This window comes from Equus asinus, chromosome 22 (assembly GCF_041296235.1).
Source record: "Equus asinus isolate D_3611 breed Donkey chromosome 22, EquAss-T2T_v2, whole genome shotgun sequence".
NCBI lineage: Eukaryota > Metazoa > Chordata > Mammalia > Perissodactyla > Equidae > Equus > Equus asinus.
Genome location: NC_091811.1, coordinates 18,549,804 through 18,569,810, shown reverse-complemented (window position 1 = coordinate 18,569,810; position 20,007 = coordinate 18,549,804). Strand labels below are relative to the sequence as shown.

Sequence of the window (20,007 nt, the reverse complement as noted above, 5' to 3'; positions counted from 1 at the left end):
TGGGCACTTAGCCCAAGGGCGGTTAGAGGGGGTGGGACCTGCCTTTCTTTTGTGCAGCTCTAGCTGTTGCTGGGAGAGGGGCCCTGAGGCCCACAGGTGAGCGCCCCACCCTCCCACCCCTTGGAGGGCGACGGCTCCAGGGAGCTATTGTGGTGCCCAATCCAAGCTCTCCTCCCTCCCTCCCTCCCTCTCTCCTTTGTTTGCGTCCTTCCTTAGACCTGATGCACTGAGTTTGTGTTTGTGGACTGTTTCTGGGTCTGTCCCCACTCCCAGTCTCCTAGGTCCCACAAGGACAGGAACTGCCTTGTTCACCATGGGGCCCCCAGCACTGCCCCAGTGCCTGCGACCCAGTGGACACTCAATAAAGAGAGTATACGCTTGGGGCCGACCCCGTGGCCCAGTGGTTAAGTTCACACGCTCAGCTTCGGCAGCCCAGGGTTCGGATCCTGGACACAGACCCAGTACTGCTCATCAAGCCATGCTGAGGCAGCAACCCACATGCCACAACTGGAAGGACCCACAACTAAAGAAAAAATATACGAACTACGCACTGGGGGGGGGCTTTGGGGAGAAAAACGAAAAATAAAATCTTTGAAAAAAAAAAAAGACAGCATATGCTGAATGGTGAAGGCCAGGCCCTCGTTGCTTCAGGACTGTGCCCACTCGGCAGTGGAGCCAGTCCTTCCTGAGCAGGACTCACAGTCCGAACTCCCGGGAGACGAACATTTTAAATCAAGAGAAAGCACGACGCAGAGAAGGAATCGCTGTAGTCCACAGGTGAAGACAGAGGGGAGGGCAAAAAGTAAAACTCTGACCCGGAGCGCAAGGGCAGCAGCTGCCCCGTGGAGGGAGGAGAGGGCGCTCCTGTGAGCTCTGAGGAACCTGAGGTGGGGGAGGGGCTGTTGGCGATGCTGGGCCCGGGCTTCCTGGCCTTTTCCATCTCATTAGCTCTTGGATCTACAAGTCAGCAACAGGGGTGCATGGTTGTGTCCCCCTGGGGTGACCCCTGCTGCATCTCTGTGAGTGTGGGTTCTGCAGCCAGGCGGTCTGAGTTAAAATCTTAGATTCAGTGCTCAACAGTCCTGTGACCTGGAGCAAGTTATTTAATCTTATCCATGCCTCAGTTTCCCCCACTGTAAAATGAGAGTGACACAGTCGCCTACATTGAATTACTACGTGTAGCCTTTAAACAGTGCCTGGCACATGGTTAGCGCGCAGTGAATTACTGCTGCCAGTTGTGATCGTCATCCCTTATCTCAATCTCTTCACAACCACCCAGTGAGGACCATCCTCCACTTCAAAGGAAGCAGACTGAGGAATCAGCCCGGGGTGGTCATATTCCCAACATGTTCAGCGGAGTCCAGAACCAACTGTCTGACTGCGCAGGCTGAGCTTTCCCGTGCCCACAGCACCTCTCCCTGCCCACCGCCCCTCCCACCGAGGCACACAGAGTTAGAGACCCACACACAGCGTTCCTGGGGGCTTTATTTACAGGAGTAGAAGGGCCTGGCCCCCGTCTGGGGCCTTGCTGGGCTATATACAGGGTCAGGGAGAGGGAGGTGGGGACACCGTCATTTAAATTACAAAAGAATGGGGCAGGCTCCTAGGTTCAGTCTGCGGTCATCCATTCACTGGAGGCCTCCACAGGGATCAGGGCTGAGGCTGCAGAGACAGGGGAGTTCGAGAGTCAGGGGTGGCTGGAACTTGGGGAAGCAGCAGGTCTGGGATGGCCGGAAAGGGAAGGGTGAGGCTACAGCCACCCATCCATCCAGGGCAAGCACCAGAGCCAGGGGACATGGGGGCAGGGCAGCGAGAAGCCGGGTAGAGCAGAGGCCGTACCTCAGGAAGTGCCCCCCTCACTTCCTTTTGAGGGAACCCTTGCTCTTCTCCTTGTCCGCTGACCGTTGCTTCTTCACCTTCTCCTCCTTCTTGTTCTTAGTGTGCACGTTCTCGTACACATCCTCCTTGTGTCTGCAGGTGGGGTGGGCAAGTGTGGGCAGTTGGTGCAGGTCAGGGGGCAGTGCAGGACTACCCAGCACCAGCAGCCCCCTCTGGGCCACCCCATCTCACAGGTGAGCAAACTGAGGCCAGGAAAGCGAGGAGACCTGGTCACTGTCCTTACACTGGACTGGAAGCTCCTGTCTAGTGGGGCAGAGGATCCACCTCACACATTAGTAGAACACCAGTACCCGGCACAGGCCCCACGCAGAGGGCACTCAGGAAATACTTGTGAACACAGGGAGTAAGAACCAAGTTTGAACTTGAACCCAGGCCTCCCCAGCAGCAGCGCTTGTCCTCTCTGGAGAGGAGGGTCGGGCGGGGAGGAGAAAGGGGCAGACTGGGAGACAGGAGGCAGGGTCACTCACTTGGAGGAGGTGCGAGAGGCCTTGGAATGGGCATTCTTCATGGCTGGGGGGTAGGTGATGTTCCCGTACTCTGACTCTCGGCCCTTCTGGGACTGTGGGCAGAGGTGCGATGGGAGAGTGGTGGTCCCAGCAGGACCAGGTGATGCCCCCTGCCTCCCCGCATCCCTGTCAGGCCCTGCTCTGCACACACCTGCATGACCTCCAGCTTCTTCTTGGTGGTTTCAATGAACTGGGCAATGGCCACGTAGATGAACTTGTACTGTGCCTCCGTCTGCACCATGCCCGAGCGCTGTGCCCGCACCATCTGGATCGTCTTCTGGATGTCGATGTCACAATCCAGCCCTGGGCAGGGACAGCAGTAGGACTTCAGGCCCAGGCAGAGGCGGACACCGGGGGAATGCCCACCCCCCCACCCTGGATGCCCCACAAGTAACCCTCACCCTTGGTGGAGATGCTCTCCATGAGCATATCGATGACAATGATGGTGCCTGTGCGGCCAATGCCTGCGCTGGGGAGAGAAGGGGGCACCATCAGAGGCCCAGTCCACACCTTTCCAGGAAGGGGGAGCCCCAGTGCTCAGCTCCAGCATGGGGCAGGGCATAAAGAAACTGAGGCTCCAGAGAGATGAGATAACATGCCCAGGGTCACTGGGCAGGCAAGCAAGGGGCAGAAGTTTGCCCAACTCTGCACTCATGTTCGCCACTTCAGCCAAGAGATTTGTGGTGAAGGACCTGGCTCTCGAGTGCTAAGACGCTGGTGCCCCCGGACATGTCCACCGTTTTCCTTCTTCCCAGCATCGTGCTCCTCCACTGCCAGCCTGATCCCTGACTCCTGGCTGGTGGCTGTGCCCCCCACCCCAGAATCTAGGACCCCCAGTCCCACCACTGTCCTGCCTGCTCCACAGGCACACTGGCCCCCCTGGTCCTCCCCTACACCCTTGGCCTGAGCCAGGGCTCCCCCAGCCCTTTGAGAGTTATATTTGGAGCTTCTCGCTGCACGGCTTCATTTCCCTTTTTCTTCAGACTCCGACGGCAGAGAAAGGGCAGCCCTTGAGACAGCGGGGCGCAGGGGCACTGAGGTCAGGAGTCTTGGAGGAGTAGCCGTAGGAAGTCTCCCTTCTTCCTGCACCCTCTGCCACCACCCCGGGGCAAACAGACCCGAGGAACCTCAGAACAGAAGTTCCCACAGAGACCCCAGTCCCGCCCCCTCGGCTGGGCCTGCCAGGACAGTGCCCTGAGTGGTGCTGTCTAATTTCAAACCCAGATTGTCAAAAATAACCCCCACTCACCCACTTCCTTCCTGTCATGTCTAAATAAAGGCCATGGGGATTTCAAGAAGCGGGGAGGACAGCAGGAGGGTCGTCCTGAGCAATGGGCCTGCTCTGGAGGCAAACTCCTGAGACAGCACGTGGGACACCTCCAGAGTCAGCCCACCCAGCCCTGCCCCAGGACCAACAGTTGCTGGTGGGAAGAAGAAGGAAGTCTGAGGCCCTCTCAGCCAGGGGTCACATGGAGGGAAGAGGACAAAGCAGGTTCCCATTTCCCCACTCCCGCCTGATGCAAGTTAGTGAACCATGAGCAGCTCCCACTTCTTGTGGGTTTACTGTATTCCAGGCACAGCGATAGGGTCTCATTTAGTCCTCACAACAACCTTGTGAGGTCCTGATTTTACAGATGAGGAATCTGAGGGTCAGGGAAATTAAGTAATTTGTCCAAGATCACACAGCCAGGGGGTGGAGGAGCTAGAATTGAAACCAGTGGCCTCTGTCCGGGACCCTGAGCCCTCTGCCTCCCATCCACCTAGGCCGGGCCAGCTGGGTGGGCCCATCTGCGGCACTCTGCCCCTCAGGCTTGATGGGAGCCCTGCTCCTCCTTGCTGACCCCCCACCTCCCCACCTTAGCAGGAACGGGGTCTCCTGATCATGAACATGAGGGTCTCCAGTGGAGCTGGTGATCCACGTGCCCCTCCTAAGGACATCACCCATCCCTACTCAACCCTGGGGCCAAGTTGAGGGCCACCGGCTGGGAAGGGAGAGACAGGGAGCAGCAGTGAAGAAGCGTAGCCCCCTGAGGGTTACAGACGGAATAAGAGAAGAGATGGGGAGCCACACTGACCCCAGACGGAAGGTGTTGGGGGCTGAGAAGAAACACAGGCTGAGAAGGCTCATGTGAAAAAACAGGAGTGACCAGGACTTAAGTCTATTGTGAGCACCAGTTCAGGCTCACCCGCCGACCTGCTGGTGACCTGACAAGTTGCCAGGCCTCAGTTTCCTCAGCCATATTTGGCAGGGTTGGACTAGACGGTACATCCAGGGAAGTCTGTAAGGAACCCCCCAGGCACAGGATCAAACAGTGGGGTCCATCAAGCCAAGTTCCACCCATGGGTCTGGAGCCCTCAGGGAACCCAGAGGAGGCTGGAGGAGGGGCCGGGGCATTAAACGAGTTAATATGCAGATTGCTTATGACAGTGCACCGCACTTAGCAATTCACTTGCCAGCTACTATTTTTATTATTACTACTAATGTCATTATTATTATTATTCTCACCTGCAATGCACGATGATGGGCCCTGCGTGAGGCAGACTTTCCTGCTGTTGGTTGATCCGGTCCAGGAAGCTGAGGACACCCCCAGGCTCGCTGGGGACCCCATGGTCAGGCCAGCTCAGGTACTGGTAGTGCCAGATCTCCCGAACCAGGTCCCCCTGGGCCGAAAACACAGGTCAGTGCCCCTGCTCCCACACATCCCCCATCCTACCCAACCAGACAAGAGAACAGGTCCAAGGAGTGGCCCTGGGAGTAGGGCAGGGGTGGGAGACACTCACATTGTCCAGCGGGGAGACGTGTAAGGTGCGGAGTTTGTACTCAGCTGTGTCGTGTTCCCCACAGTTGGTTACAGCGTAGGGTCCATACACACGCTGAGAGCCCACCTCTGGCCAGTAGGGGACACATTTGTTCTGAAAAGGGAGGGCGGAGGTGAGGAACGAGGCACAGGATCCAGCTCGAGCCGTCTAGGCCTGTGGTAGGCCCTGAGTCCCTGGTGCTGGCCCAGTCAACATTTGTTGAATGAATGCATGAACTGGCCGAGAGTCAAAGACTTAGGATCTGGGTCTTTGCTCAGCCACCAAGTGGTAAGACCTGACCAGCCCCTTCACCTCAGAATTCATTCAACAAACATCGGCTGGCGCACGCATAGGACCTGAAGCTGTGCAAGCCAGGCTAGAGTTACAAACACCTCAGATGCAGTCTGTGCTTCTGTGCCTCTAGCAGCTCAGAGAGAGAGACGGAACGGGGAGACAGAAAGCTGCTCAGGGGCACATGGAAGGAGAGGCTAATTCTCCCTCTCAGTTAGGGAAGAAAGCAGAGAAGGCTTCCCAGAGTAGGCAGCATTTATTTGAGCTGGGTCTTCGAAAGCGAGGAGTCTGTCAAGCAGAGATAATGGGGAGAGAGGACGTCATTTCCTAGCAGAAAATGAGCTTGTGCAGAGGAAGGGAAACCTGAAAGAGCCTGGCACGCTGGAGGCAGCGAGTGTAGCAGGGAAGCCATCAGGCCTTGAGTGCCAGGTCTTCGAGTGTGACTGTCCTGAAGGCATCTGGGAGCACTGAAGGGTTTACAGAGAGGATGTAGGGTGTGCTTTGGCCGGGATCACTTTGACCCCAGGGCTGAGGGTGCTGTAGAAGGGGCAGGCTCCAGGCAGGGAGACCCGCTGGGCAGTGGGTGCGGGCGAGGGCAGGCTCCAGAGAGATTTTTGAGGCAGAGAGGACAGGACAGGCTGCTGCCTGGATGGGGACAGGCAGGGAGGGGCAGGAGGAACGTGTGCTTCGGCACGCTTTAAGGAAGGAGGCCCATTTCAAACCTGGGTCTGGTGGTCAGGAGAGCCCAAGGTGGGGAACCTCAGTGTGGATCCGAGACTTCGTCTCTGTGCCTCAGTTTCCCACCAAGATTTGGACCCTTGCCCTGTGAGGTGACTTTCTGTGCTGGTGTCCAAATTTTTCGTTTTAATGGTGGTGGACAACAAGTACTGGGGAGGGATATGGGGATCATGGGGCAGCGTGGGGCTGGGCCCTACCCGGCCTTTCTCCACCTCTCTGGTGGTCATGACGATGACACGAGTGTTCTCCTGCCAGACCATCTGCCAGAAGTCATTGACCGTGGCCTCCAGGCAGCCCTGGCTGGCAATGTAGGTCTTAGCGTTCTCATCAGGGCCTAGCAGCTGGTTCTGGATGCAAGTGCAGAGAGACACACACCAGGACGGTGAGCACCTTAGCCCCAGACACGCCCTGCACACCCCCTCCAAGTCATCAGGTAGACCCGATACCCCCCTGAGATGGGGAATCCCTGGGTCCCAGCCTCTCCTCCATGTGACTGGTGGGCGCCACTGACCTTGACGTAGTTGGCATTGATGTAGTCTGACCCAGGGATGTTACTGTCACGTCCCTGAAGGATCACTCGGCTGTGGTCGACTGGGAGTGGGCAGAGGAAGCAAGAAGGGCCTGGGTCAGCCGGGAAGTCACCAGCCCTGGCTCAGACCCTTCCTGAGCCCACAAGCCATTCTTGTCTCAGAAGCCATGAGGCTCAGAGCACTGCCGGTGGGCAGGGGTGGGGGGTCTGTATGGGGTAGGGGACGGGGATCTCCGAGGAAGGAGGGGGTGGGTTGGGGTGGGGGAGGCCCCACTGGGAGAGGCTTTTCGGAGGGAGGAGGCTCTGTTGTGTGGGTGGGGAGGTGGGCCCCCCTGAGCTGGGGGTAGAGACCTACGAGACGGGGTGGGGAGGGGTGGTTGGCTGGGAGAAATGGAGTCTCCTGGGTGAATGGAGGCTGCCTGGGAAGGGGGAGGGATGGAGGCTGCGGGTGTAGGGCACTTACACGGAAGAATGTTCTTGTAGCGGTTCTTGCTCTTGTTCTCTGGCCGCTGCCCTTCCAGCCGCTGGTGTAAGTTCTTCACCTCCTGCTTCTGCAGGCTCTGAGGGGCGAGAGGGGGGAAATGAAGCACCAGCCCCCAGATGGAGACGGGCATGCACGGGTGAAGATAACGTGGCACAGATCAGTATAAGGGGTGGTAGAGAGGGCATGGGGTCTGCCTGGGACCCGATGCTGGTCGCCCTGCTGGTCCCCATTACTCACCTCAAACTCCTCCCAGAAGCCAGCCTTGGCTGTGTCCTCAGACTCCTGCTTCTTGTTCAGTTCCAAGACCCGGTTCTCGATATCAGCCGCATTCACCCGCGTGGCGTAGTATGGCTGGGGTGGGAGAGGGCAAGGGTTAGCAAGTTGAGCTCCCAGAAGCTCATGTGTCTGGGGGGTTGCTCAGGGGAAAGAAGGAGGCACCCAGGCCCACCCTTCACCTGCCGCAGGTAGACGAAAGCGCCCGAGGCCTCCTCGATCCCTGTCTTCTTGAAATGTTCTACCAGGTCCGTGAGGCTGTCAAAGGTCTCCGAGCCACCCACTGTGTAGCGTCCACCCTGAGGAGTGCCAAGTCAGGCCACCCACAGGATACAAGTCTCCCTCCCTGGACCCCTAGCCTTGGACCAAAGCCCAGGCTGACCCTCCCCAGCACCCAGGCTATGGGCATGGAAGGGAGCCCCAGCAGGACGCCCCCCCCCAACACTGCCCAGCTGCCTTACCTCGCACATGACCTTGATATGGGTGACTCTGAGTGGGGAGCCTGGGCCAGCCTTGGGCTGGTCACTGAGCACAGACAGCACAAAATCTCCAGGCTGGCTGAGACTCTCACGCACGAGAAACGTCCAGGGCTCACCCTTGGCCTGAAGCAGTGTCTCTGCCTGCCCCCCAGACATGTGCCCGTGGTACCACCTGGAGAAGGCAGCAACAGGGTCCATGAGACCTTGGCCAAGGGGCAGGCCCTGAGCAGAGACATTCACAGCGGGGGCAGGGAAACTGAGTACCTACGATGTGCCAGGGACTGCGCCAGATGCTTTCAAGTCCACCAGCCTATTTAGGTCCATTCCTCTCACAGAACTCTGAGAGGTAGGTACTATCCCCCCTTTACAGATGAGGAAACTGAGGCTGGGCGATTACACGCTGGCCCAAGGCCTTTGCTGATAAGAAGCAGGCCTCGGGAGTTGTAACCAGGCCCACCTCTGAAAGTTACGTCAAAGGCAGAAAGGCAGACCATATCAAGAATGCCTAGAGGGGAGAACCAAGCCAAGGTCTCCATGAAGGACAGGGCCAGGCTTAGGAACGAAAACAGCACCAAGAGAAATGCAGACAGAAGCCAGACCACAGAGAGCGATGGAGCTGGGGAAAGACGGAAGTCACAGGGAGGCTGCTGGGGAGAACTACCCAGGGTGGTAGGGAAGACAGGCGACCCCACTGGAGAAAGAGCGGTTTGGGGGGCTCTGGGGTACCCAGGATGACATCACTGAAGGGGAGGCAGGGGCTCAGAGGGGCTGAGAGGGGCTCAAGGGGCAGAAAGCAGAACTAGGACCTTTCCCCAAAGCACACCCCCTTCCCAGGAGGAAACTGTAGCCCCACAATGCCCAGCCCCACAGGAAACCACGTGATGGAAAAAACACAAAACTCCTTCTGGGGAGAGAGTGAGAAGTGAGGTTGTGAGGTTTCCTCAGCCCAGGGACCAGGGGAGGGGGGGCATTTTCCAACCGCAGGGATGGGGGAAGGAGGGAGGGGGCCAGCCTGTCCCGCCCCCTCTCACTCATACCCAGAAGAGACCTCAAGACCTCCAGAGTCCCCTGCCCTGTCCAGGAGCCCCCTGGGCCACCCCCTCCCACCACTCAGGATAGGCCCGGCCCATGGGCAATGGGGAGGGGGCTAACCCTCTGCCCCCAGGCCCCAGGATGAGGAAGTTTCCATGCAAATGTCAGGCTGACCACAGGCAGAGAGCTAGCCATTGAGGGGACAAATGCAAATTCCTCAGGGGAGGAGGGGCAGCAGCCAGGCAGGGAGCACAAAGGGAGGATGGAGAAAGGGCCTCCAGGTACCCACCCTTGGCTGGGAGGCAAGGGGGGAGAGGGGGGCGGCCCAGGGGGGGGGCCCAGGTGTCCTGGCTGGGTCACCGAAAGGCCTCTTAGAGACAGCTTCCCTGGGCTCCATCCCCTCTCTCCTTGACCCCCAGCTCTGCTCTTCTCCTGCTCTTCCAAGCAATTTGAACCAGGCCTCAGGCTGCTCCCCAGGGGCTCTGCTCGGCTCCTCCTTCCCTATTCTCCTCCATCCACAGCCTACTGCTTCTCTATGGTCTCAGTCAACCCATCACCCTCCAGCAGAGCAGATTCAGCTGCAGGAAAGGAGGGAGAGAGGACGCCAGGCGATCGAGAGGGTCTGGGTCGCAAAGCCCTGAGTGCGCAGGTGGGCAGAGGGAAAGGGCAAGAAAGCACTAAGAAAGGACACCATGAGCAGAGCCATCAAGCCTGGGCTTCGCTCCTACAAGAGGTGCTTCAAAGGAAGTGGATCAGTGGCTTCATGTTGGCTGGAAAGAGGTCTCCAGTGGTGGCCACACAGCTTCTACCTCAGCCTCACCCAGTTCTAAGTTTTAATCTTGGCTTGAACAAAAGTATTGAGGCAAGTTGGGAGGAATGCACCTCAGAAAGACGGAAAACAGACAGAATCTGGTTCAGAATCATTTCAACAATCAAGACACTAATTCAGGACAAGAGCAAGCTGGCTTGGCCCCAGGAGTGTGGAAAAAGGCCCTGGAGTTATTCAGCCGCCCTTCACCTTAACTAGAGCTGTCATTGAGATGCCACCCTGAAAGCTGAATGTTTGGGGCTCCCCACCCCCCGCCCAGGCTTTAAGGAGACCACATGGAGAGTAGCCAGCCCAGTTCTGGGGACCATATCTTTGGAGCCAAAGAGACAGGAGGGGAAATGTTTTGAGTATTACCCTGCGCCCGGATACTGGGCCCCTTACACATGCGACCACATCGCACAGTTTTCAATGATCCGTGTTCTAGTTCAGGGACAGGTCAGGCTCTACCCAGCCCCAAAGGGCAGACCATCCTCACTGGGTTGCTGAGATAAGGCATAAAGTGTTCTCGTCAATGTTATTCCCTCTGTTCCTCCTCCACACCAGCCTCTCTGTATTAACCTGTACTCGAGCAGGGAATAGTTATAGGAAGGCAGACTCAGTTCCATAGAAGGAAGAAGAGCTTTCTAACAACAGAGCTGGGCTGCTATCAGACACAGTCACTAGCAGGGCCTGGGTTGCCAGCTGATAGGAACCCTGGAGAAGGCCAAGGTGACCTTCTCTTGCTTCCTCAGGGGTTGATGGAAAGGGATGGGAGGTTAGTCCCCTGAGACACAGGCCCCAGGGTCACATGGAGGAAAGAGACCCGCATAGCCCTGGAAAGGAGCGGGGATGAGAAAGCACGGACAGTGCAGGGTGCAGGCCAGCCCATCTCTGCGTGGTGGGGGCCAGGGTGTGAAGGTCCTCACCTCTCACTGGTGGGGTCAGAGCAGTTAAGCGGGTACTTGAGGTGGATGATGGTGCCATCACGGTCCTGCAGGACGCCCTGCTGCTGCGTGTAGTACTCCACCAGCTCTGTCAGCGTTGCAAACTTCTCCCCTCCATACAGGTCGTAGAAATCCCCTGAGTTCTGGATCCGAATATGGGTCACCTGATCCCCTACCCTGCAGGGCACCAGGCGGTGAGGCCAGTGGGTGCAGGAGTGGGGGTGGGGATGGGTGGGGGATGGGCCGAGGTCCTGAGTATGGGCACACACAGGGATGGGGTGGACGCAGACACGGGCAGGGGACATGCTGGGACTGGGGCCGGGAAGTTGGCACTGCCATGAGGGAACCGGAGATGAGCTGCCAAAATACTGGCCCTGGCAGGAGTTGGAGGCCACCTACCTGACGGAGAGGGAGAAGTCGCCCTGGTTCTTGCGGCTGGGCCGAGCCAGGAAGCTCCCGTGCACACCTCGGCCCTTGAGCAGGGTCTCTGCATCCAGCCCACTGAGGTCTCGGTGAAACCACCTGGGAGGCCGGCCGGGAGGGTAGTAAGGAGAGGGCCCGCGGGCCCCAGGACACCCTTGTCTCCTGCCTACCGTGGGTCCCAGGCCCTTACCTCACCATCCTGGGGGCTCCACGAGAGGAAGGGGTACAGGGAACGAGGTGGTACCAGCGGGTCCGGGTGGTGGCGAACTCTAGGGCTGAGCCTCCAGCACAGCTCTCAGCTCTCAGCTCCCAGGCCGCCTCACCACCCGGCGGTCCTGGTTCTGGGGCTGCCACTCCACTGGCCTGGGGCACCCGGCAGGGCGGGGACAGGAAGGGGCGCGGCCGACCCCTTGGGGGAACTCACTTGTACTTCTCGTTTTAGAGCAGAGCGAAGAGAAGCAGAGAGGGATGGCAGTGGGGGTGGGGACGGGGTGCACTTTCCACACACCTGCCCACCGCCAAAGGCTTCAGGAGCATGACCCTCCGCAAATGTGACAACACACGAAATAAGGCCACACTTGTGCCTTGCACCCTCCAGACGAGGAGCACCCTCACGCTTCACACACGTGAACCCACACAGTCACATGTCGCCTCTTCCTCCTCCTGTAGCTGCTTCCACACAGCCTTCCCTGGTCCAAGCTAATAATAATGGGGGTGACGACTGTCATTTGATGGAGTCACACAGGCATAAGGTCGTTTACGTGCCTTGTCTGATTTGTTCCTCAAACAGCCCTGTGGAGCAAGTGCTGTCTTTATCCTCATTTCACAGACAAGGAACCTGAGGCTCATGGAGGGTAGGGAAGTTGCCCGAGGTCACCCAGTCAGTAAGTGGCAGTGCAGGAATGCAAACCCGGATGGTCTGGTTCGGAAGCCCGTGATTTTAGCGACCACATGCCAGCCCTCGGGGCTTCGAGGACAGAGGTTGGGCGACTCCTGGGCCACTGGGGCTGCAATGGGACGGGAAGAATCCTAATAGCCAAGGCCGCGCACATGCTGGCAAAGGAAGCGGCGCCCTCGCCTCTGCTGACACACACGTCTGAAGAGGTGCCACTAGGACGGAGGGCTGGACGTGACCCCTGCACAGCCCTGTCAAAGGCGCACTTTTCTACTTCTTGTCCCTAGGGCCTTGCTGCACCCTGCCCTAACCATGTAGTTAGTCGGAACCAAAGAACAGAATGGGAGGGGGAGCAGATGAGGGTGGAGCCGCCAGCCCCCGCCCTGGGGTTGGCCCACCTGTGCCTGACCTGTAGGTTCTTGCCGAGTGGGTCTGGTGTGAGTCAGCCAGAGCTCAGGGATGACCAGGGGCCTGGCTCCTGGGAGAGGCTGGGGGCCAAGGTCTCTGCCATGGCTGATATTCTCAGGGCTGGTTGACCTTGAGAGGCCCTAAACACTAAAAGCTTATGATGCTGCCTGTGTGTCATTCCAAATACAGCACAAACACCGCCAAGCCAAAACAAGAATAGAGAAGCCCAAGCAAGGGTTCATAAGAAACTCCCATTAGGAGCTTCGCCTAGAAGGGAGGCAGGGGTGGGGGGGCCGGAGGAGAGGGCTGGGAGGGATGTTTACTTCTCCCTCATGCCTTTGTGAATGTTGTAGCACGAGCATGATTACCTTTATAAAAGTTAATAAACTGACTGGGAGACGGCAATTTCTGGGAAACTTCTGGGGCGTTGGGACTGCTCTACATCTTTTTTTTTTATTGAGTTATTGATAGGTTACAATCTTGTGAAATTTCAGTTGTACATTAATGTTTGTCAGTCATGTTGTAGGTGCACCCCTTCACCCTTTGTGCCCACCCCCACCCCCGCTTTCCCCTGGTAGCCACTAATCTGTTCTCTTGTCCACATGTTTAAACTCCTCATATGAGTGGAGTCATACAGAGATTGTCCTTCTCTAGCTGGCTTATTTCACTTAACATAATTCCCTCAAGGTCCATCCATGTTGCTGCAAATGGGATGACTTTGTTCTGTTTTACGGCTGAGTAGTATTTCGTTGTGTATATCTACCACATCTTTATCCAATCATCAGTTGATGGGCACTTAAGTTGCTTCCACATCTTGGCTATTGTAAATAATGCTGCAATGAACATTGGGGTGCATGGGACTTTTGGAATTGCTGACTTCAAGCTCTTTGGATAGATACCCAGCAGTGGAATGGCTGGATCATAAGGTATTTCTATTTTTAATTTTTTGAAGAATCTCCATACTGTTTTCCATAGTGGCTGCACCAGTTTGCATTCTCACCAGCAGTGCATGAGGGTTCCTTTTTCTCCACAACCTCTCCAACATTTGTTACTATTAGTTTTAGATATTTTTGCCATTCTAATGGGTGTAAGGTGATATCTTAGTGTAGTTTTGATTTGCATTTCCCTGATGATCAGCTATGATAAACATCTTTTCATGTGCCTATTGGCCATCCGTATATCTTCTTTGCAGAAATGTCTGTTCATGTCTCCTGCCCATTTTCTGATCGGGTTGTTTGATTTTTTTGTTGTTGAGTTGTGTGAGTTCTTTATATATTATGGATATTAAGCCTTTGTCAAATATATGACTTGCAAATATTTTTTCCCAGTTAGTGGGTTGTTTTTTTGTTTCAATCCTGTTTTCATTTGCCTTGAAGAAGCTCTTTAGTCTGATGAAGTCTCATTTGTTTATTCTTTCTATTGTTTCCCTTCTCTGAGAAGACATGGTGTCCGGGGACCGCTCTACATCTTGATCTTGGCAGTGTATGCACGAGTGTGTATAAATAGGACGTTCCTCGGGCTGTATGCTTAATATTCATGCACCTTATGTATGCTATACCTCAATTAAAAATGAGGAGAAATGGGGCAGGCCCAGCGGCGCAGCGGTTAAGTGCGCACATTTGGTTCGGATCCCGGGTGCGGACATGGCACCGTTTGGCACACCATGCTGTGGCAGGCGTCCCACATAGAAAGTAGAGAAAGATGGGCACGGATGTTAGCTCAGGGCCAGTCTTCCTCAGCGAAAAGAGGAGAATCGGCAGCAGTTAGCTCAGGGCTAATCTTCCTCCACAAAAAAAAAAAATGAGGAGAAAAAATAACAAAGTGCTAAAGCCCAACAGAAGTCTCTTTTTCCTGTGATGTCTACTGTATCCTTTTTTGAAACATCAAACAACAATTTTCCCCCCTAAAAAGAGCATATTCCCTCACCCCCCTTTCTGGTGCCCTGGGGAACTTGCTTGCTCTGTTTTTTGCACGGTCTAACACTGACCACCCCTGCAGTCTCGGACGGCCACCCTGAAGGACCAAGAGCAACTCACAGCAAGGGCAGGCACAGCGTCTACACCATCAGCCCCGCTGCAGGGCCGGCCACTGCCGGTCTTACTCGCCTCCAAATGTTCAAAGCTGAGCAAATGTTTCTCCCAGAGTATGTGTCCAATAAACAAGCTCATTAATACCCATTCACACATGTGGTCACAAGTCCAGCCTCCTGGCCCTACACTTGCACACCCTGCTTGTCACCTACAGATGAGTATACACACACACACAAGCATCCACTTACGCACATGGTCCCACCACATGCACCTCATCATCCATCCCCATCTACACACATACCTGGTCCGGTGCAAACACCCACACATGTTCACACCATCCTGACCACACATGAAGCTGCAGGCCTGCGCTCGGCACTAAACACCGCTGCACTCTCCTTCCGGGGTTTAAACCCACTTGGTGGGAAGAAACTAACCAGGCACCCAGAAAGTCCTGACCCACGGAAGAGGCAGAAATTTCTCTGAAGCCAAGATGTCAGGCCAGAAGACAGACAGACAGACACTAGGATAAGATGTACAGCCTCTGCTGTCCTTGGCAGGAAAATAAATCACAACCACCTCCCTACCCCGGCAGAAGTGGGGTTTGCAGAACACTTGAACGCGCACAACCCCATCTGGGCCTCAGACACCCCTGTGATGTGGGAATTATTTTTCCCATTTTTTTCAAGGGAGGAAAACGGGCTCAAGGAGGCCAAGAGTTACAAAAGAAGTACCTAATAACTCAGGAGAGAAAATTATTCACTTGGGAAGTAGGGTTGAGACTGAGATGGACAGTGATGCAGAAAGACAGGTGGTCTGCAAGAGCAAAGTGAAATAATCTCTAGAAAGTTATGAACTTTCCTAGCCTCAGTGTTCCCACCGGATAAATGCACTTAACAGTATTTCCCAAACACTGATGTAAAAAGCTAATATGTAGTAGGGTTTTATGCCAGCAGCTTTTACCTTACATTATTAATCCACATGCCAACCCTATTTAGTCGGACTTATTTACCCCAATTTTAGAAACAAAAACTAAGACTCAGAGAAGTTAAGGAACTTGCACAAGGTCACAAGTGAGTGGGAAGGTGGACAAACCAAGGCTGTCTGACGCCAGAGACTATTGCCATCTCCGCCACACCAACCACACTGCCGGAGGCTTGGTCGGGGGGGCACCGCACAGCCCACAGTGGAGCGGAGGGGCCAGTGTTCCTGCAGAGGCAGCCTCTGCAAAGGCACCGAGCTGGCAGGCACAGGGTCCACGTGAACCGTGCTAGGGTGTGAGCAGAGCAGAGTGGCTGGAGCAGCTCAGAGAGGCTGGACCTGCTGCAGAGGGTCTTACGAGGCCAGGCTGAAGAACCAAGGAAGGATTCTGCACCAGGAGAAGCCTCGCCAGCCACCTGGTAGGAAAACAGCTGTGGCAGGAGTGTGGGAAGGATGAGGGCCAGAAGACTCAAATAGAGCCCTGTCACAGGGCTAACTGTGATGTGTGCCCTGGGGGAGGCGGTGGAAAGCGGAAGGGCAGACTTGAGTGTGAGAAGTAAGACCCAGCAGGACTTGAGAGGACCAACCCACAAACACCAACACCCCAAGAGGGTCTTCACTATAAGATCCAAACTGCAACAAGGCTTAACCTGCCTGGCCCTGCTCCCTCTCCACTGGTTTACTCTGCAGCAGGCACTGTCCTTGTCTCATTTGTTCCCACCACAGGGCCTTTGCACTCGCCATTCCCTCTGACCAGGGGCTTGACTCTCATTACCACATGGCTGGCTCTTTCTCATCATCCAGGTCTCAGCTCACGCACCACCTCCTCAGGAAACCCCTCCCTGACCCCTCCAGCAAGTGATGCCAGTGGCACCCTGTCACTTGCTAGCACATGAAACTGTTTTGTTTTCTGTGTAACGCTTCTGAGAATTTATTGATTGGGTTCTTTGTGTAGTCCGTCACTGTCACTGGAATGAAGCTCCGTGAAAGCAAGAACCATGCCCATCTTGTTTGCAACAGCATTGTCAGCACCTTAGAAGGTACCCGGCCTATAACAGACGCTCAGTGTGTATGTGTTGAATGAATGATGCAGGGGAGGGGAAGGGAAGGGAAGCTGAGAGAAAGTGGAACAGAGGCCAGATGTTGGGAAGTTGGGTGGGAACAGGGAGCTTTCTCAGGTTTGCACTTCAGACACCATGTTTCAGGTGATGTGAGTTACCCAGGGGTCAGGTCCTAAGCAGACGGCAGAGGCAGGGTCCAGAGGCCAGAGGGAGCAATGCAATGGTGAGAATAAATACACATTTGACAGGGGAAAGTCCTATTGCAAAGGGGGGAGCAGGACAGAGAGGCAAGAGCCTGGGGTCCTCTCATCTTGGGGGAAGCAGCAGTAGGACAGGAAGCCGACCCAGGGCAGGGGGCAGCCGCAGACTGCACTCATCGTCTCACACCTGTTAGGAGTGAGCATGAACCCTACCCCTCCTCCCAAAGTAACAGGAGACGGTAGCACCCAGGTGGAGCAGGGGACTTACCCACAGGACAGCATCTCCCCAGAGGGATGGGGGAGTCGAAGGCAGAGGGCCACAAGGGGCGGGGCAAAGCCAGGGGCACAGCTGTGCACAGTGGCCCCAACCAGGTGAGGAAGAACGCTCAGAATTCAGCCACTTCCTCCACGATGCTGCCCGCTAGGCCAACGGCACTGCAGGGTCAAGCCCCTGGACTAATGCTCCCCGGAAAAGGGACAGGTGGGGCGGGACTGGCCCCACACCGCCCACAGCAGCCTGCTTCTCCCTCCAGCCCGATCGGAGTCCAGGGCCTGCTTGCCTGTCCTAGGCCTCCCTCCCTTGGGATGGGAGGAGCCACCTGGAGCTCCACCTGGCACTCAAGCTGACCGAGGGCGGGCGGGCGGGCGGGTGCAAGGACTAGGAAGTAACCCTGGCCAAGGGAACACCAACCAATGGGGAGTCTCTTGGTGCACAGAAGCCAATGGGCCTCAGGAAAAGCCGGGAAGCCCCACTCCTCAGAGGAGGTGCCGCCTGTGTAGACACACCCACCTAGGGTGCTGAGGGGCTGGCCCATCCTCCCACTCTGCCCTGGAGTGGAGCTGGGCCCAGAAGCACAGGAAGGACCTGGACAGGGAAATGGAGCAGCCTGGAATGGCAAAGGGAATCTGGGGCCAGGAGGTGGGGGTTGTTGTCAGGGTCACAAAATACTGACGCAAAGGCTAAGTCACAGGCACGTTTATTATTCTCTGGAACACCAACATGTTCCCTTCCCAGGTAGTGTCACAGGGGAGGGCCACGCCTCAGGAGGCGGCCACGCTGCCGCCTGAAGCAGGCCCGTGGGGCGGCAGTGTCATAGGCGGCAGGAACAGTGCCTTCAGCTTGCCTGACAGGCTGGCAATCTCAGGATCCTGAGCTTCGTAAGACTTGACCAAGCGGGCAAACTTGAGGACACCTGCAAGGGAGAGTGGAGCGTCAACCCACATCCCCAGGGGACAGGCATGCCCAAGATGGCAGGAGGGAGCAGCCTTAGCATGAGTCACTGGCTGCTCCTCTTCTGGCCAGGTAGCTGTCTGCAAAACACAAGACACATGCAGGTCTCTGCCCGGCGTGGGCTGCATCAACCACTTCCTGGTCTACACCAGGCACAACTGCATGGGATGCAGTGAATGAAAATATCCCAAGCAGTGTGCTTCTCACTCTCAGGTGAACCATTTTAGCAATTTAGCCTCAAGAACCCAAGGTATGAACACCCATGAGATCCCAAGTCCATCCCAGAACACAGGCCAGCCCTGGGCCAGCTGGGCTGAGTCAATAAACACCCTTGGGGAACACCATGATCTTATCAAGGGAATTGAACTACTGACCCTCAAACAGAGATTAGCTGAAACACCTTGGAGGGGCTGCAGAAGCATGCTGTCATGTAGACATCTCACTAAAAGCTCTCAGAAGGGGGTTCAAGTCCAGCTCTGTTGAGACCTCGGGCACTTAGTTTACTGCTAGAGTCCGCTTCCTCATGCTAACGTGGGATAACCATATCATCACTAACGGTAACGACAAAATGCACTTAGGCTTCTCCGGGTACAAGTTCAGAGCAGACCCTGGGCTCTGAGCGCCAATAGTCAGATTGTGACTGCCGCCGTGTGGTGAGAAAGAGGACGACCGCTCAGGGACCCAACGGATCCAGCGCCCTCTCCCTGCCCCCCGTCCGACCCACCTTCCCCGTCGCAGCTGAAGCCATAGGCTTTGATAACCTCCTGCTGAATCTGCGTGGCCACGGGCAGCACAAATTGCAACATCTTGCCCATGTCGTTGCATGCGTTGTCCCGAGCCTCGTCCATGCGCACGGCATTCTCTGGGGCCGAGAACGCCTGGATCACCTCGGCCAGGACCACTGTGCCGCAGATGCATCCCAGGGAGCCGTCCGGGGTAGGCGTCGGAGCATGGCCAGCGGGCCCAGCCAAAGGCGCAAGGAAGAGGGCAGGGGGTTAATTATTGCACTGAAGCCGTAGTAGCCCGATAAATTTGGCCCCCAAATCCCTCGCCCTAGTGGGCAAGGACCGTTCTTGGAGGAGGAAGGACGGGCACTCCGCGCCCCCGTTCCCCGGCGATGCAACCACATCTCCCGCTCCCTGTCCTCCGCCCGCACCCTCCTCAGGCAGGCAGCCGGCCCACCCCGTGACCAAGATGCTTCTCACCCTTGGCCTGTTCGGCGCTCAGGGCGGCAGGTTGGGCCGAGGAGGACGCCATACAGCAACAAAACACGCACGTGCGGCGGAACCAAGGGAGCGTCCACAAGGAAAGAGCCGTCTCCTAGAGCGGCCCTGAGACCGGGCGGGCATCAGAAGGGAAGCGCATCAGCCAAAACCGGAAGCCTGTCGGCGTAGTCCTCGCTTTCCAACTCGGACTCCCCAGGAACGAAAACACTTTGGAAAAAACAGACCAAAAAAAAAAAAAAAAAAACACCCCCCACAGTGAAATCTCAATGGCTCTGTCGTTGACAACGGTGTGCGGGGGCCTTCCGGAAAATACCAGAAGACCTACTAGACAAATTCTAAAAGAGCTGTAACACTGTAGGTAATAACCCGGGGAGAAGGCGGGGCGACCAGGAACTCCACTATCGGTGAGGGTGAGCTCAGAGCGGAGTTTTTCTGATTCCTATTGTATAAACAACGAGGCAGACACACTGTAATTTTCAGAAGGCAAGACAGTATTCTAAAGAACTTGCTCATATTCATTTCTAGAGTTCGCGAACATTTGTTGCAAGTCTATGCAAATGAGCTCGATGCTGATTGGCTGAGAAGGAAGCCAGTCATACCCTTTTAGTTTTTAACAACGCAGACTGATTCGCGGCAATAAAAGCTTGGAGCTGAAGTAGCTCTAACGCTTTCCTAGAAGGGCCTTGTAGCGGGTGTTCGCTGCAGCGTTACGCCCTCTAATTTCTTTTCTCTTCTAGGCTTGAAATTGTCACTCGCACCCTCCTCAGACCATG

The 20,007-nt window shown here is 56.1% G+C and overlaps 2 protein-coding genes and 1 non-coding gene across 5 annotated transcripts; all 3 read right to left on the bottom strand.

Moving 5' to 3' along the window:
• Positions 1-1,467: 1,467 nt before the first annotated feature.
• On the bottom strand, positions 1,468-17,424 carry PTPN6 (protein tyrosine phosphatase non-receptor type 6). Of its 3 annotated transcripts, none has more exons than XM_070494844.1 (17): positions 17,046-17,374; positions 11,396-11,634; positions 11,182-11,304; positions 10,765-10,959; positions 7,981-8,170; positions 7,702-7,818; positions 7,484-7,597; positions 7,226-7,322; positions 6,745-6,824; positions 6,431-6,580; positions 5,187-5,318; positions 4,912-5,066; positions 2,807-2,874; positions 2,557-2,708; positions 2,367-2,458; positions 1,840-1,971; positions 1,468-1,662 (listed from the first exon to the last, which is right to left on the bottom strand). In XM_070494844.1, exons 2-16 carry the CDS (start codon positions 11,401-11,403, stop codon positions 1,857-1,859), a joined length of 1,788 nt encoding a protein of 595 aa, XP_070350945.1. In that variant the 5' UTR covers positions 11,404-11,634; positions 17,046-17,374; the 3' UTR covers positions 1,468-1,662; positions 1,840-1,856. The 3 variants fall into 3 exon arrangements, with proteins under 3 accessions (XP_070350945.1, XP_070350944.1, XP_014722014.1); XM_070494843.1 differs by having other exon boundaries at positions 11,396-11,997; positions 17,046-17,365; XM_014866528.3 differs by lacking the exon at positions 11,396-11,634 and having other exon boundaries at positions 17,046-17,424.
• A 314-nt stretch (positions 17,425-17,738) lies between these two features.
• On the bottom strand, positions 17,739-19,770 carry C22H12orf57 (chromosome 22 C12orf57 homolog). The gene is made up of 3 exons (XM_014866530.3): positions 19,214-19,770; positions 18,733-18,909; positions 17,739-17,970 (listed from the first exon to the last, which is right to left on the bottom strand). Exons 1-3 carry the CDS (start codon positions 19,263-19,265, stop codon positions 17,819-17,821), a joined length of 381 nt encoding a protein of 126 aa, XP_014722016.1. The 5' UTR covers positions 19,266-19,770; the 3' UTR covers positions 17,739-17,818.
• On the bottom strand, positions 19,528-19,589 carry LOC123280043 (U7 small nuclear RNA). Its single transcript, XR_006518553.1, has one exon. It is a non-coding gene; the product is annotated as a U7 small nuclear RNA (small nuclear RNA).
• Positions 19,771-20,007: the final 237 nt, after the last annotated feature.

Coding starts and splice junctions, on each gene's coding strand:
- C22H12orf57 (XM_014866530.3), bottom strand. CDS start 19,265: ATGGCGTCCTCCTCGGCCCAACCTGCCGCCCTGAGCGCCGAACAGGCC. Junction 18,910..19,213: donor GAGCGCCGAACAGGCCAAGG/GTGAGAAGCATC, acceptor TCTGCGGCACAG/TGGTCCTGGCCGAGGTGATC. Junction 17,971..18,732: donor CTTCAGCTGCGACGGGGAAG/GTGGGTCGGACG, acceptor TCTCCCTTGCAG/GTGTCCTCAAGTTTGCCCGC.
- PTPN6 (XM_014866528.3), bottom strand. Junction 8,171..10,764: donor TCTGACCCCACCAGTGAGAG/GTGAGGACCTTC, acceptor TGCCTTCTCCAG/GTGGTACCACGGGCACATGT. Junction 7,598..7,701: donor CTTTCGTCTACCTGCGGCAG/GTGAAGGGTGGG, acceptor CTCCCACCCCAG/CCATACTACGCCACGCGGGT.